Raw genomic sequence first — 12,686 nt, forward strand, 5'->3', positions numbered from 1 at the left:
AGTACAATGTTCTGGAATGGCCGTCACAGTCCCCTGACTTGAATATCATTGAAAATCTATGGGATGATTTGAAGCAGGCTGTCCATGCTCAGCAGCCATCAAATTTAACTGAACTGGAGAGATTTTGTATGAAGAATGGTCAGAAATACCTCCATCCAGAATCCAGACACTCATCAGAGGCTACAGAAGGACAGCGTCTAGAGGCTGTTAGATTTGCAAAAGGAGGCTCAACTAAGTATTGATGTAATATCTCTGTTGGGGTGCCCACATTTGTGCCCCTGTCTAATTTTGTTATGATGCATATTGCATATTTTCTGTTAATCCAATGAACTTAATGTCACTGCTGAAATACTACTGTTTCCATGAGGCATGTCAGATATTAAAAGGAAGTTGCTACTTTGAAAGCTCAGCCAATGAGAAACAAAAATCCAAAGAATTAAGAGAGGTTCCCAAACTTTTTCATATGACTGTAACTGAGCCTGCCCTTTTAATTAGTTTGTTGATTTGGTGGTCCGTTCTTGAAGTGATGTTACCAGCCCAGCACACCATAGAGTAGATAACCTCAGCGGCCATCACAGGGTCACGGAAGATGTGAAGGACGTCACCACTCGTGTTAAAGAAATGCTAAGAAAAAAAGAATCTGCTCTGCCCTTTCTTCTGTAGCTCCTCTGTATTACATGACAAGTCAAACCTGTCATTGATGCAGACCCCCCAAAGTAATTGTAGGAGTGAACCACCTCGATATCCGCTCCTTGAATAGTGATGGGACACAGAGGCTCTTTGGTGTGGCGAACGTCAATAAGCAGTTCCTTGGTTTTGCTGATGTAATGATACAGACGATTCTCTTTGCACCAAGAAACACAAGTTCTCCCCCTGACACCTCTCCTTTGTCTCACCCCCCTTATCGATACACCCCATAACTGAAGAAATCATCTGAGAATTTCAACAAGTGACATGGCCTGCTGTTATATTTATAGTCTGAAGTTAAGAGTGTGGACAGAATGAGACAGAACTCCTTGAACGAGACACCGTCCTTGAGCCTAACAAACTGAGGTCAGCCCATTATCAGGACCCCAAAGGCTCATCCGTCTGCATATCTCTCAGCTTACCCCTCCACAGGGATGGCTGGATGGTAGTGAAGGCTTCCAGCTTTGTCCAGATGACAGTCAGCCTGATGGAGCAGATTGATAACTGCATCATTCCCTTCCAATCTGTGCCCGATAGGTAAACTGTAGTGTGTCCAAGTGGACTTCCACAAACCAGGACCAGCCGCTTGAAGGTCTTCATGATGTGGGATGTCAGGGACGCTTGCCTGTAGTCATTAGGTGAACAGGCGCCTTCCTTCTTTGAAACTGCAACAAAACAGGATGCTTTCCACAGCTCCGGCACTTTCTGGAGCCTTAGTGATGGACTGAACAGGTGAAAAGAGGACACCACATACTCGGTCGGCACCGGCCTATAGATCTCAAGGACTGACTGCATCCAGCGAAAGGGGGCTTCTTCTGTTGATCAGCGCCTACTTACCTCCATTGAGATTCAATCTTGTATAACGATAAAATGTGTTTTTATAGCCACTGTAATAACATAGTGACTTTATATCCATCTATCTATGTATTTATTTATTTAAAGAGCTTCCAGAAAAAGCCAAGTCTCCCCTGGGGACAAATAAAATCCTATCTGTCATTTAGTTAACTTCATAACTGTCTATTACTTAGATGAACAGAAAGAGAGATATGAATGACACTGTCATAGTACACTTTGCAGGTGTCTATTATATAGTGCCTTTTATATCCTTCATATAGATATAATACACTACTTAGTAGTGGTCTGTTATAAATTGCCTTTCACATCTATCTATCTATCTATCTATCTATCTATCTATCTATCTATCTATCTATCTATATCAAATTGTGCACTTCATAGCTGTGCGTTATATAGCGCCTTTCATATCTCTCTGTCCTATCTATAATACAGTGTACTTATAGCCATCTGTTATATAGTGCCTTTCATATCTATCTATCTATCTATCTATCTATCTATCTATCTATCTATCTATCTATCTATCTATATCAAATTGTGCACTTCATAGCTGTGCGTTATATAGCGCCTTTCATATCTCTCTGTCCCATCTATAATACAGTGTACTTATAGCCATCTGTTATATAGTGCCTTTCATATCTCTCTCTGTCAAGCTATCTATCAAATTGTGCACTTCAAAGCTGTTTATTATATAGCACCTTTCATATCTGTCTGTGTCCATTTATAATACAGTGCACTTATAGCCATCTGTTATATAGTGCCTTTCATATCTCTCTCTGTCAAGCTATCTATCAAATTGTGCACTTCATAGCTGTTTATTATATACCACCTTTCGTCTCTGTCTCTGTCCATCTATAATACAGTGCACTTAATGTGGCCTGTTATATAGTGCCTTTCATCTATCTATCTATCTATCTATCTATCTATCTATCTATCTATCTATCTATCTATCTATCTATCATATAGTGCACTGCATAGCTGTGTGTTATATAGCGCCTTTCATATCTCTCTTTCTGTCCCATCTACAATACAGTGTACTTATAGCCATCTGTTATATAGTGCCTTTCATATCTCTCTGTCTAGCTATCTATCTATCAAATTGTGCACTTCAAAGCTGTTTATTACATAGTGGCTTTCACATCTGTCTATCTGTTCATTTATAATACAGTCCACATAATGTGCTATGTTATATAGTGCCTTTCATCTCTCTCTCTATCTAGCTTGATATCTTATAGTGCACTTCATATCTGTTTATTATAGAGCATCTTTCATATCTGTTTCTGTCCATTTATAATACAGTGCACTTAATGTGCTCTGTTATATAGTGCCTTTCATATCTATCTATCTGTCAAATTGTGCACTTCAAAGCTGTTTATTATATAGCACCTTTTGTATCTCTCTTTCTGTCCAATGTATAATACAGTACACTTATAGCCATCTGTTAGATAGACAGACAGATAGATATGAAAGGCACTATCTAATTGTGCACTTCATAGCTGTTTATTATATAGCACCTTTCGTATCTGTCTCTGTCCATCTATAATACAGTGCACTTAATGTGGCCTGTTATATAGTGCCTTTCATCTCTCTATCAAATTTTGCACTTCAAAGCTGTTTATTATATAGTGCTTTTCACATCTATCTGTAATACAGTGCACTTAATGTGCCTTTCATATCTCTCTCTCTCTCTCTCTCTATCTATCTAGCTGTATATTTTACAGTGCACTTCATTGCTGTTTATTATATAGCACCTTTCATATCTCTGTCTGTCCATTTATAATACAGTGCACTTAATATGGTCTGTTATATAGTGCATTTCATCTTTATCTAGCTATCATATAGTGCACTTCATAGCTGTTTATTATATAGTGCCTTTCACATCTGTCGATCTGTCCATCTATGATACAGTGCACTTACAGTGGTCTGTTACAAGGTGGCTTTCATCTCTCTATCTATTAATCATATAGTGCACGCCATAGCTGTCTATTATATAGTGCCTTTTACATCTCTCCATCTGATACAGTGCACTTTGTTATGTATTGCTTTTCATATCTATCTATCATGCAAAATGAATTATGCAGTACAGTATATAGAGTTACCTAAAGAAAGGATAGAAAAACGTCAAACTGTTAGTATTAAATAGCATCAGCAGATGGTAAATGTGTCATTCTAATCAGTTTGATTTAAAAATGAACACTACAGAAACCATGAGACACAAAATGTAAAATAAATAAATAAGCAAATAAAAGCAGCAGGTATTTCACTGGGCACCGCACACAGTGCCCGCTCGTGTCATGCAGCAGCCGCCTGTGGAAGTCTGTACGTGTACACATCGACGTAGAGGAGGCAATACGACTACCTAAAATTTACTTTAAGAAGCGATTTTGACCGATAACTGCACTTTGGTAAATAATAAACTTATGTAATTTCATTGCGAGCTTTGATTTGCTCTGCATGCATACATAAAACAATAAAAGCCAACAATTAACTTCGTAAAGCTAATTAGCAAGACAAACGAGTTCATCAATCAGTCAATTAACTAATGAATTAATAAGCCAGGCATATATGATTTAATCATTCCACCAATGGAATTATTTATTAATACGCCAGACAAGACTCAATCAGATCAGTCTGGCTTATCAATTAGCTCGACGCAGCATTGTTTTCGGGGTGGGTAACGGACTGACAGTCCCCTCGTACGTGCGGTAACAGCACGCGTGTAACTAACTGAACGCCTAACGAAATGTGAATTGCACACCGCGCATGAATAATGTTATCAGTGCGCAGTGCGGACACGCTTTAGAAACAAGAACGTCTGCCTGTAAATCTTGTTGGTAGTTTATCTGAAATAATCCTGGGGTTCTCCGTGTGTAAAATCGGACTCCACGGTTGTTTTCCTACCCCTAAAGAAGGGCTAATGGTGAGGTCACAGACGCATGGCCACGCTGTACACACCACAGCCGTCTTTCGCCTCTTACTGCAGCGCGGCGCAACTAGCGGCTCATTTACATTTCAAACCGTTTCAGACTCTTCCTCGTGCACACACTGATTTGTTGCTCCAACGTAAACTTTTTCATTCCGTGAAAGCAACTGCGGTATCCAACTTGGATGAGTCAAGGAAACGTTTGACCGCCTGGCTGAGCGCGACGCTCCGTGTCTCGGCTGTCAGCGGGCAGCATCCGTCCGCCGCACTCTGATCATCAGAGTGAGTGAGGGGCTGTACGGGGCAGCACGCCGCTACAGCGCCCCACGAGTGCTCCCTTCCCCGGTGTCGAGGCAGTGCCCTGTGAGTGTGCGGCTAACGGGTTTCTCCTATAAATGGGCTGTTTGACAAGGCGCGTCATGTGACGGCTTAGAAAGATGGCGCAGCTGCGGGTTTCAGGATAATCGGCACCCGCTGGAGCTCCGGCAGACGCAAGGAAGATTTATTTCCCAGTGACGGCGAAATACAAGAATTGCGGAATAAGGGGAAGCGAGTCCACCGCGAATGTATATGCATCCGTAAATGTATACTAAATATACATGTCTAATGCATAAGCCCACCGCCTGCGCGTGCACCGGGGTGGGGGGAGCCGAGTGCAGAATGGAAAAACAAGACGGGAACTAAATAAAAGGGACTGACACCTCCGGAGTGAAAGAAAGAAAGAACGAAAGAAAGAAAGAGAAAGAAGGCGTGATTACACGAGGATGCAGCAGATCTGACAGACGTACGGAATTTTCCCCCGCACGGCTGATGACAGCGCTGCGAATTGCAGAGATGCGTTAGTTGGAGAGGCACCGAGGTCAGGACTGCCGGGATAAACACCTTCGTAATACTGTGGCGATCGGCGGGCTGCCCGTCAATGTTTCTTTAACGTGGCTCGGACATTGACAGCGACACGGATAAACTGTGCGGATTGTGGAACTTTCCTATTTTTGTTTTTCTTCCATGAAATCGGGTAATTTACGGGTTGCTTCCTTGGGAATTTTACCTGGATCATGTGGACACCGACAGAAGAGGAGAAAATTGGTGTCGGTGAGTTCATACGTGGATTTAGCCGTTGATTGATATTTGCAACATGATCGTCGGGCTTTCCACCCCTTGTATACTAAGTTGCTTGCCGTGAAGCCTCGCTTTGTGCTTTTAAGATATTGCAGATTTGTGAGGAGTTGAGGCGCAGTGACTGAAAATGAAGCCGTGCTTTCTGGTGTGACTCATGCTTTGTTAAAAACGGGCAACAGTGAAATCAACCGGGATATTCGTGCAAGGTGTAATGTAGTAAATACGTCGCAAAAAAAGTGATCCTGTTTTTGCAAATCGATAGGTTAGATTTAGTAAATGTTAGCGCATAAAATGAAAGCATAGTTTGTAAATTTTTACAGACAAATTAAAGGCAACATAAATAATACGGGCTTCCATGCACTGTGCAGCTTAAAGAGAAAGGGGCTCGTTTTAAAGACTTGGCATCTCGAAGTTGGACGCGGTGATAACGGTACGGTAGAAGATGGCTTGTGCTCGAAATTCACCAAGAAAAGGCTACATGCATACATCTGGGGGAAAAAGCCGACGTTTATCGTTATGACGATTATTATTATAATTATTATTTTCAACAGCAACATCTGCTCGGATATTCGTAGCGCACTCTCGATATAATGAAGCGGCGAGAAAAATGCAGCCGCATGGGGGCGCCAGAGACGCGCTTCCTCCACAACAGGTGCATTGAGTAAAAGCCTTCAGAGAAAAGTCGGAACCACAAGATACAGCCGAGCGACCCGCGGGGACGAGGACTCACTTCACGGGTGTCCCTGCAGCGTTTGTTACGTGTAGTTCAAAATATTTATTATCTTACAATGACTGTGTCAAGATAGATAGTATACAGTATATCTATCTACTTAAAGCTTGATCGGGATGTCCTCTTAATGGAGTTTTAATTTTCTCTCTCTTACTGCACGGTCCGTCTTACAGGAACTCCACATTTCAGAAGACGTGTTATTCATGGGCTTGGCAAATCATAGTCGGCATGTCGGAAATGTGATCGCCCACCCTTATGCTACCCTGACGTCCTGTCCAGTGTAGGTGGCTGCCTTGAATCCTCTGGTCCACCATTCCTCTTCAGCGCACCTCTTGCACTGTTGCCGTTTCTTTCTCTACAGGCTACGGCAACACGGAGAGACTCGCCACGCTTACCGTGCTTTGTGCATGTATCATTCAGAAAAAGTTCTCGACTGTACAAGCGTGCATATTGTAGCGACCTCCGCGTCAGGTTCGAAAAAGAAGAAGAAAAAAAAACGATGGACGAAGTAAGGGTCGCAAAAGTTTACTTGAACAATAAATAACATTAAAAAAAAAACAAAAACAAATGTCTTTGACTTTATTTAGTCTCCTATGTTTCTGTCATATTTGCGGTCCTGGGAGAAAGAAAACCAAAAAGAAGAAAACGCCGACTTCGTAACCCCACAACACAACCTTCTAGCCCCTCCTCCCGTCCCGGGTACCGCCCCCCACACCCCGCATCAATCATACCCGCGCTGTCAGTCATCCGCGCTGTACTCCGCCCACTCTCAATTGGACTCAACAGTCACTCCGAAAGGAGCTTCAACCTGGCTGGGACGCTACAATATTAATCCAGAAAGTCAGAGCGTTTAACTAAAGTGTGGCGCAGTAGCGAAAGCTTTGGACTTCAAGCCCCTAAACTCCGAGGTTACGGGTTTAAATCCCGGTAGGTCGATTTTGTGAAGTTGAGCGAGCTCGGCACTTCACCTGCTTGTGCTCCAAATGGACTAAACGAGAGAAATGTTAGATGGACAGAGAGAACGTTATTTGTCCCCAGAGGGAAATTTGGGAAATATAGTCAATTGTATTTTAAATGTTGTATGTCTCCTTGAATAAATGTGCCCGCCAAAGAATGAATAATAGAGGTGACAGAGAGCTAGCCAAAGATGGCATGTCTAGGGCAGAAGAGGGCATAACACAGAGCAACAAAGTCCTCTATGGAAGAGAATGTGTGCGTGTTTGTGTTTGTGGGGTTGGGTATGGGGGGGCTACAGTAGCATCAGGTCATCCGACTACCCCCCCCTTCAAGGCCCACCACATGCCGGATGCCCCTAACTAGATAATAATGTGGTTTACCAATCTGCAACGGAAAGCAGTATATTTAAAAGCAGCCTACTAATAATTTGTAATTCTGTACCTCTTTGAAAACCAGTGAATCTAGGACTTGTTTCAAAGCTATTATTGCAAAGTTGTTTTATTTATTATTATCATTATTTTTTCAATAGTGCGATGTGCTGGACTGGCACCCTGTCCCTGCCTTGCACTTTGTTTATCGTGGTGGGCACCAGCTGCCCAGAGACCCTGCCCTCGAATACGCAGGATGGGAAGATGGATGCTTTGCTAGTATTTGCTAGACTCTTAAAAGGTGCCCGAGTGGTGGTTCTTCATAGCGATGCCACAGGGCAGCGTTTCTCAACCTTTAAGTATTTGCGACCCGAGTTTTCATAACAGTTTTAATCGTGCCCCCCCTCCCTAACATTTTTTTGAAAGGAGCCCACTAATACCAATTTGTTCTTTTTAAATTAATGATATATCATAGATGCATATTTTATTATACCTACTTAACTTTTATCGACATTTATCTAACTCTGTATTTATTTTTCTAGTATCAGAATGTAGTTTAAGTTAATTTGTTTGGGTTTCAATAGATGTATTTTTCATATTTTTGATTTTCTTGTTTTCACATCTTCACGCCCCCCCCCCCCCCCCCCCCCCCCGCCCTACAGGTTGAGAACCACAGCCATAAGGGGACCATCCACATGAAGGTTTCAAAGAGTGTCGTAGTGTTGGCAGATTGGTAACGGGCTCCTTGAGTAGATTTGCAAAATCCCAGTGGACAGCAGATTTTCAAGTGACTCCTTCTGCATAAAACCACAAAGGCTAAGCTCGTGTGTTCTTGATCTCTTACCTACTGGCCATTAAATATTTCTTTATTTTCCACATGTTAGGAACCTTTTCAAAGCCCAAATACACCATTTCATATGCAAAGAACCCTTCAGAGAATTAAAACGGTTTTTCGAATTACGAGGAACTGCACAACCCAGTAAGGTGCCATTTTAGTACCAGTATTTTTACGAGTTTATTTCTGTGTGTTTCTTAGAAATATTGAAATAAAATGACACATCTGATCTTAGCTTACAATGCCTGTTGATCTTCATACTTTAAATGTTCTTATAGATGCTTGTGCATGATGCGAGTGTGTCGTATGCAGGGCAGATGCCACCCCTGGCATGACGCTGGGCATTTCAGAGTTGCCAGTCTGCCCAGCCTGCATGTATTTTGAGATGGAAGTGGAGACTAGAAGACCCTGCCCACCCCGCCCTGCGATTCTGATGCCCCCCCCCCCCAGTCCATGAATTGGTATGGAGTGAAAGAGCAGATGCGACTTCAATTTGCCACAAAGGTGCCCATGCAGGCTTTCTGAACATCTTCAGTGGATGTTCGTTATCTGTGCCCAGACAAGAAAGTGTAATTTCCTGTAGACGTGATGTTCTGCACATCAATCAGTTTGTGACATTCGTTAAAAAACACAAGTGAACAAAAAAGGAGGTTGAAGATGATCTGACGTAAAGTTTGAGATTTTAAATCAATCCACGTGCTGGCAACACGGTATGAGATGTTCATACATTCGTGTGTGCCTAGTGGGCTGGTGAGGTCAGCCTTCAACACCCAGGGGTCTTAGTTCTTTGGACTGTGGGAGAAAGCATGAAAACTCCATGCAGGAAGCATCAACAATGCAAACCCTGGTGTGCTTTACTGTGAGGCTGCCATTCTACCACTGCGCCACCGTGTTGGAATTGACGAGTCTGACTGCATATTACTGTTGGTACTTGAGCTACCGGTTCGGATGGCTGCTCTTTCGATCACAGCTTGTGCAAACAAGTTACTTATTCAGTGCTGATGGGACAACTGGTGTCTTTGTTAAGTTGCAACTGAGTTTTGCTCGGCCCAACACGGGTACTTGGGTTAGAATGACTGGTAAAGTTGGCACACATATCTAATGAAGATTTACAATTTTGTTTAAATGACCATAAAGGGTTAAATGCTGTTCTGCCACCCCCTTGTTTTTACAATTTTGAGAAAAGGCAGTTGAGTTTTCCCCTCAGCATGGGCATCTGGGGTAGAATGACTGGCAAAGTTGGCATGCTCCTACATGTAATAAATATTTATTATGCTGTTTAAAGTGCATTGTGAAGTGTTAAATGGCTTTGGACCAGCCTATACCTTTCACAGTTTTGTGAAAAGACAGATACCTTTGTTAAGTTTCATTTGAGCTGTGCCCGGCCCAACGTGGGTAGCCTGGGTCAAACAGACTGGCACATTTGCCATACTCCGGTTTCTGTTTAAAGGACACAGTGTTAAATGGCTTTGAAGCCACCCTAAATTTCATAGTTTTGAGACGAGACATATACCTTTGTTAAGTTTCAGTTGAGCTATGCCCGGCCCAATGTGGGTAACAGACTGGCACATTTGGCATTCTCCTGTATCTAATTTAAGGGCACTGTAAAGTGTTACATGGCTTTGAAGCCACCCTACGTTTCATAGTTTTGAGACGAGACAGATACCTTTGTTCGGTTTGAGTTGAGTTTTGCCCTGCTTAATGCGAATAACTGGGTCAAATGGACTGGCGAAGCTGGCATACCCCCATAGTTAATAAATTGGATTCACTTGATGTTTGAAGGGCACAGTAAAAGGTGAAATGCTGCTGGGCCACCCCGCATTTTCACAGTTTTGAGAAAAGACCGATACCCTGCTTAAGTTGTAGTTGAGCCATGCCCGGCCCAACATGGGCAGCTGGGTCATACAGACTTGCACGTCTAGCATACTCCCATATCTAATGAATGTATTGTAGCGGCATTGAGAACATAGCGGCCAAGAGATGCCGCTTTAACTGAAACTCTGCAATTTTGAAACGATGATGCAGCCCCCTGTAGAGGAAGAGGAGGAGGTTAGGAGCATGCGCTGATACAGCACATTGCCGCACCCTCCACATGAGCTTATTAACAATTTTTGGGGGGTCGGCAGATCCCATTATGGTGCCCTCCACGTCTTCTAGGCTTCACGGTCTTGACTCGGAACTCCTCATTCGGGACCTGCTCCTCTCCATTCACCTTCTTGTGCCTTTTTTCTGTGTTCTTGGGTTCTGCGCCTCCTGCCCCTCTCTCTATTCAGTATATACAGCGGACAGCTAACATCTTCAGATTTAATTATAAGCCATCACTTTATTGTCAGTTACTGTTGTTGTGGTTCCTAAACGCAGCTGCGTGTTCAGAGAGTGGATAGACGGATGCCAGGCGATTGTGTGTGTGTGTGTGTATCTGATTTGAATTTTGCACTTTTAAAATTGCTCATCATGTAAATCTTTACAGCAATGGACGCTCAAGCTATCATCCAAAATTAGATGTTCAATTTTCAATAAAATGATTTTTGTGCAAAAGTTTACAAATCGCTTAATCTGTGATATGAAGTGGGATCATGGGAAAGCAGATGCTATGGGGTGTCTACATGTTGTTGTGTTATTATAATATTTTATTTTACTGACTGGCAGATCCCTTGAATGGCACAAAGCCACCATGGCAGAGATGGTGCAGCTGATTTACACCCATTGAATAAATCTTGGCAGACACGTGACCACACTGCGTCGCCCCTGATGTCTGGGCACACCGCCGACCATGCCACATTCTCAAGGTGGCAGACTGTGGCACTGGGAGCGGGGCGCAGCTACTGAGAGAGGGGCAACAGGCGATGGAGAGTTTTACTGGTGGAGCACATCGGTAGAACTGAAGAAAACGGGAGCGGGCAAAACACACGGCTCTCCACAAAGTGTAAGGGCGCCACGAGTGCTCATCATCACTCGGCCTTTGCAATCAGTTTTTGCGAAGAAGGTGGCGCAACCTTAATGTGCCCGCTTTGACCTGTTCCTGTTGTCAGAAAAAAACAGATGCAAGCATCATAAAAAGGTTTGGAGCAGCCACCCGCATAATATTTCCTGGCTGCAAAAGGATAAATTGTTCAGACTGATGTGCTCAGTACGGAGTCCAAAACAGAACTGATGAGTTAGGGTAAATATGGCGGCTTTAAAGGCCATCAAGGGAAGTGAGGTCATCCAGGGCGGAAGTGGGAGGGTCCTCTTCCATAGGTTCGGACCTGAACATGACGTCATCAAAAGGGCCAGCACCAGAAAGCTCTTCATTCATAGGTTCCACACCAGAAATAACATCATCAGAAGGGCCGGAACCAGAAGTGGCGTCATCAGAGCCAGGCAGGATTTCCTGTGAACGATCTGCAGGAAAGTGAGAGAAAAGGTCTGCGCACTCCGCCACCCCCTGGTCTGGCAGGCATGGAATTACTCGCATTTAGACCCTTTAGCTGCCTCCCATGCGCGCGTGGTGACACTGTGTAATCCCATCTGCCTGTGACTTGCAAGTCAGGAGAGTTGTATTGACCTGCAGAACCACAGCACCATACGTCACCGCAGGTCTACGCCGGCAGTTTCAGGGTGGAAGTAACGTCGCCGCGTGTCTAGATGACCTGTTTGATAATAAATGTTTATAGGTTGTCACAAATCAAATGGATTAACACGCTAAGCACACCAAACCCTAACCCTAACCCTAACCTTAACTAAACTAACCAACCCCTAACCTTTTTTTTTTTTTAATTTTAATTGATTTTATTGTAATCATTCCATACAAATAGATCAATTTTTACAAAAAAATAGGATTGAAAACAAATCAACCCCCTCCCCTGAGAAAGAAAGCATGATCAATGGATTAAAACGTAAAATTTGTAAAAAAATAAATAAATAAATTGATGAGTTTATCAGGCGGATACAGATAAATAGAGTAGAAAAAGAAATGGGAAGAAAATCTACTTCCTCAGTGCTTTAAGAGCTTATTCTAAAATATTATTGATTAGATCCTGCCAGGTTTTGAAAAAGTTCTGCACAGATCCTCTAAGTGAGAATTTGATTTTTTCCAATTTCAAATAATATAAAACATCAGTTACCCACTGACTTAAAAGAGGAGAGTTAGGATTCTTCCAGTTTAGCAAAATAATTCTGCGTGCCAATAGTGTAGTGAATACAATCACAGTTTGTTTGTCCTTCTCCACTTTA

At 42.9% G+C, this 12,686-nt stretch overlaps 1 protein-coding gene across 6 annotated transcripts in view; it reads left to right on the forward strand.

The window, feature by feature from the left end:
• The first annotated feature begins 4,680 nt into the window (after positions 1-4,680).
• The window catches only part of dock3 (dedicator of cytokinesis 3), a 970,442-nt gene continuing 962,436 nt past the window's right edge, over positions 4,681-12,686 (forward strand). For 5 of the 6 annotated variants that reach the window (XM_051921401.1, XM_051921404.1, XM_051921402.1 and 2 more), the window contains exon 1: positions 4,681-5,554. In XM_051921401.1, coding sequence (XP_051777361.1) covers positions 5,518-5,554 — 37 coding nt within the window. In that variant the 5' untranslated portion in view covers positions 4,681-5,517. The remainder of the gene's footprint in view (positions 5,555-12,686) is intronic. The other variant, XM_051921403.1, reaches the window with a different exon arrangement.

Source organism: Erpetoichthys calabaricus, chromosome 18 (genome assembly GCF_900747795.2).
Source record: "Erpetoichthys calabaricus chromosome 18, fErpCal1.3, whole genome shotgun sequence".
Lineage (NCBI taxonomy): Eukaryota > Metazoa > Chordata > Cladistia > Polypteriformes > Polypteridae > Erpetoichthys > Erpetoichthys calabaricus.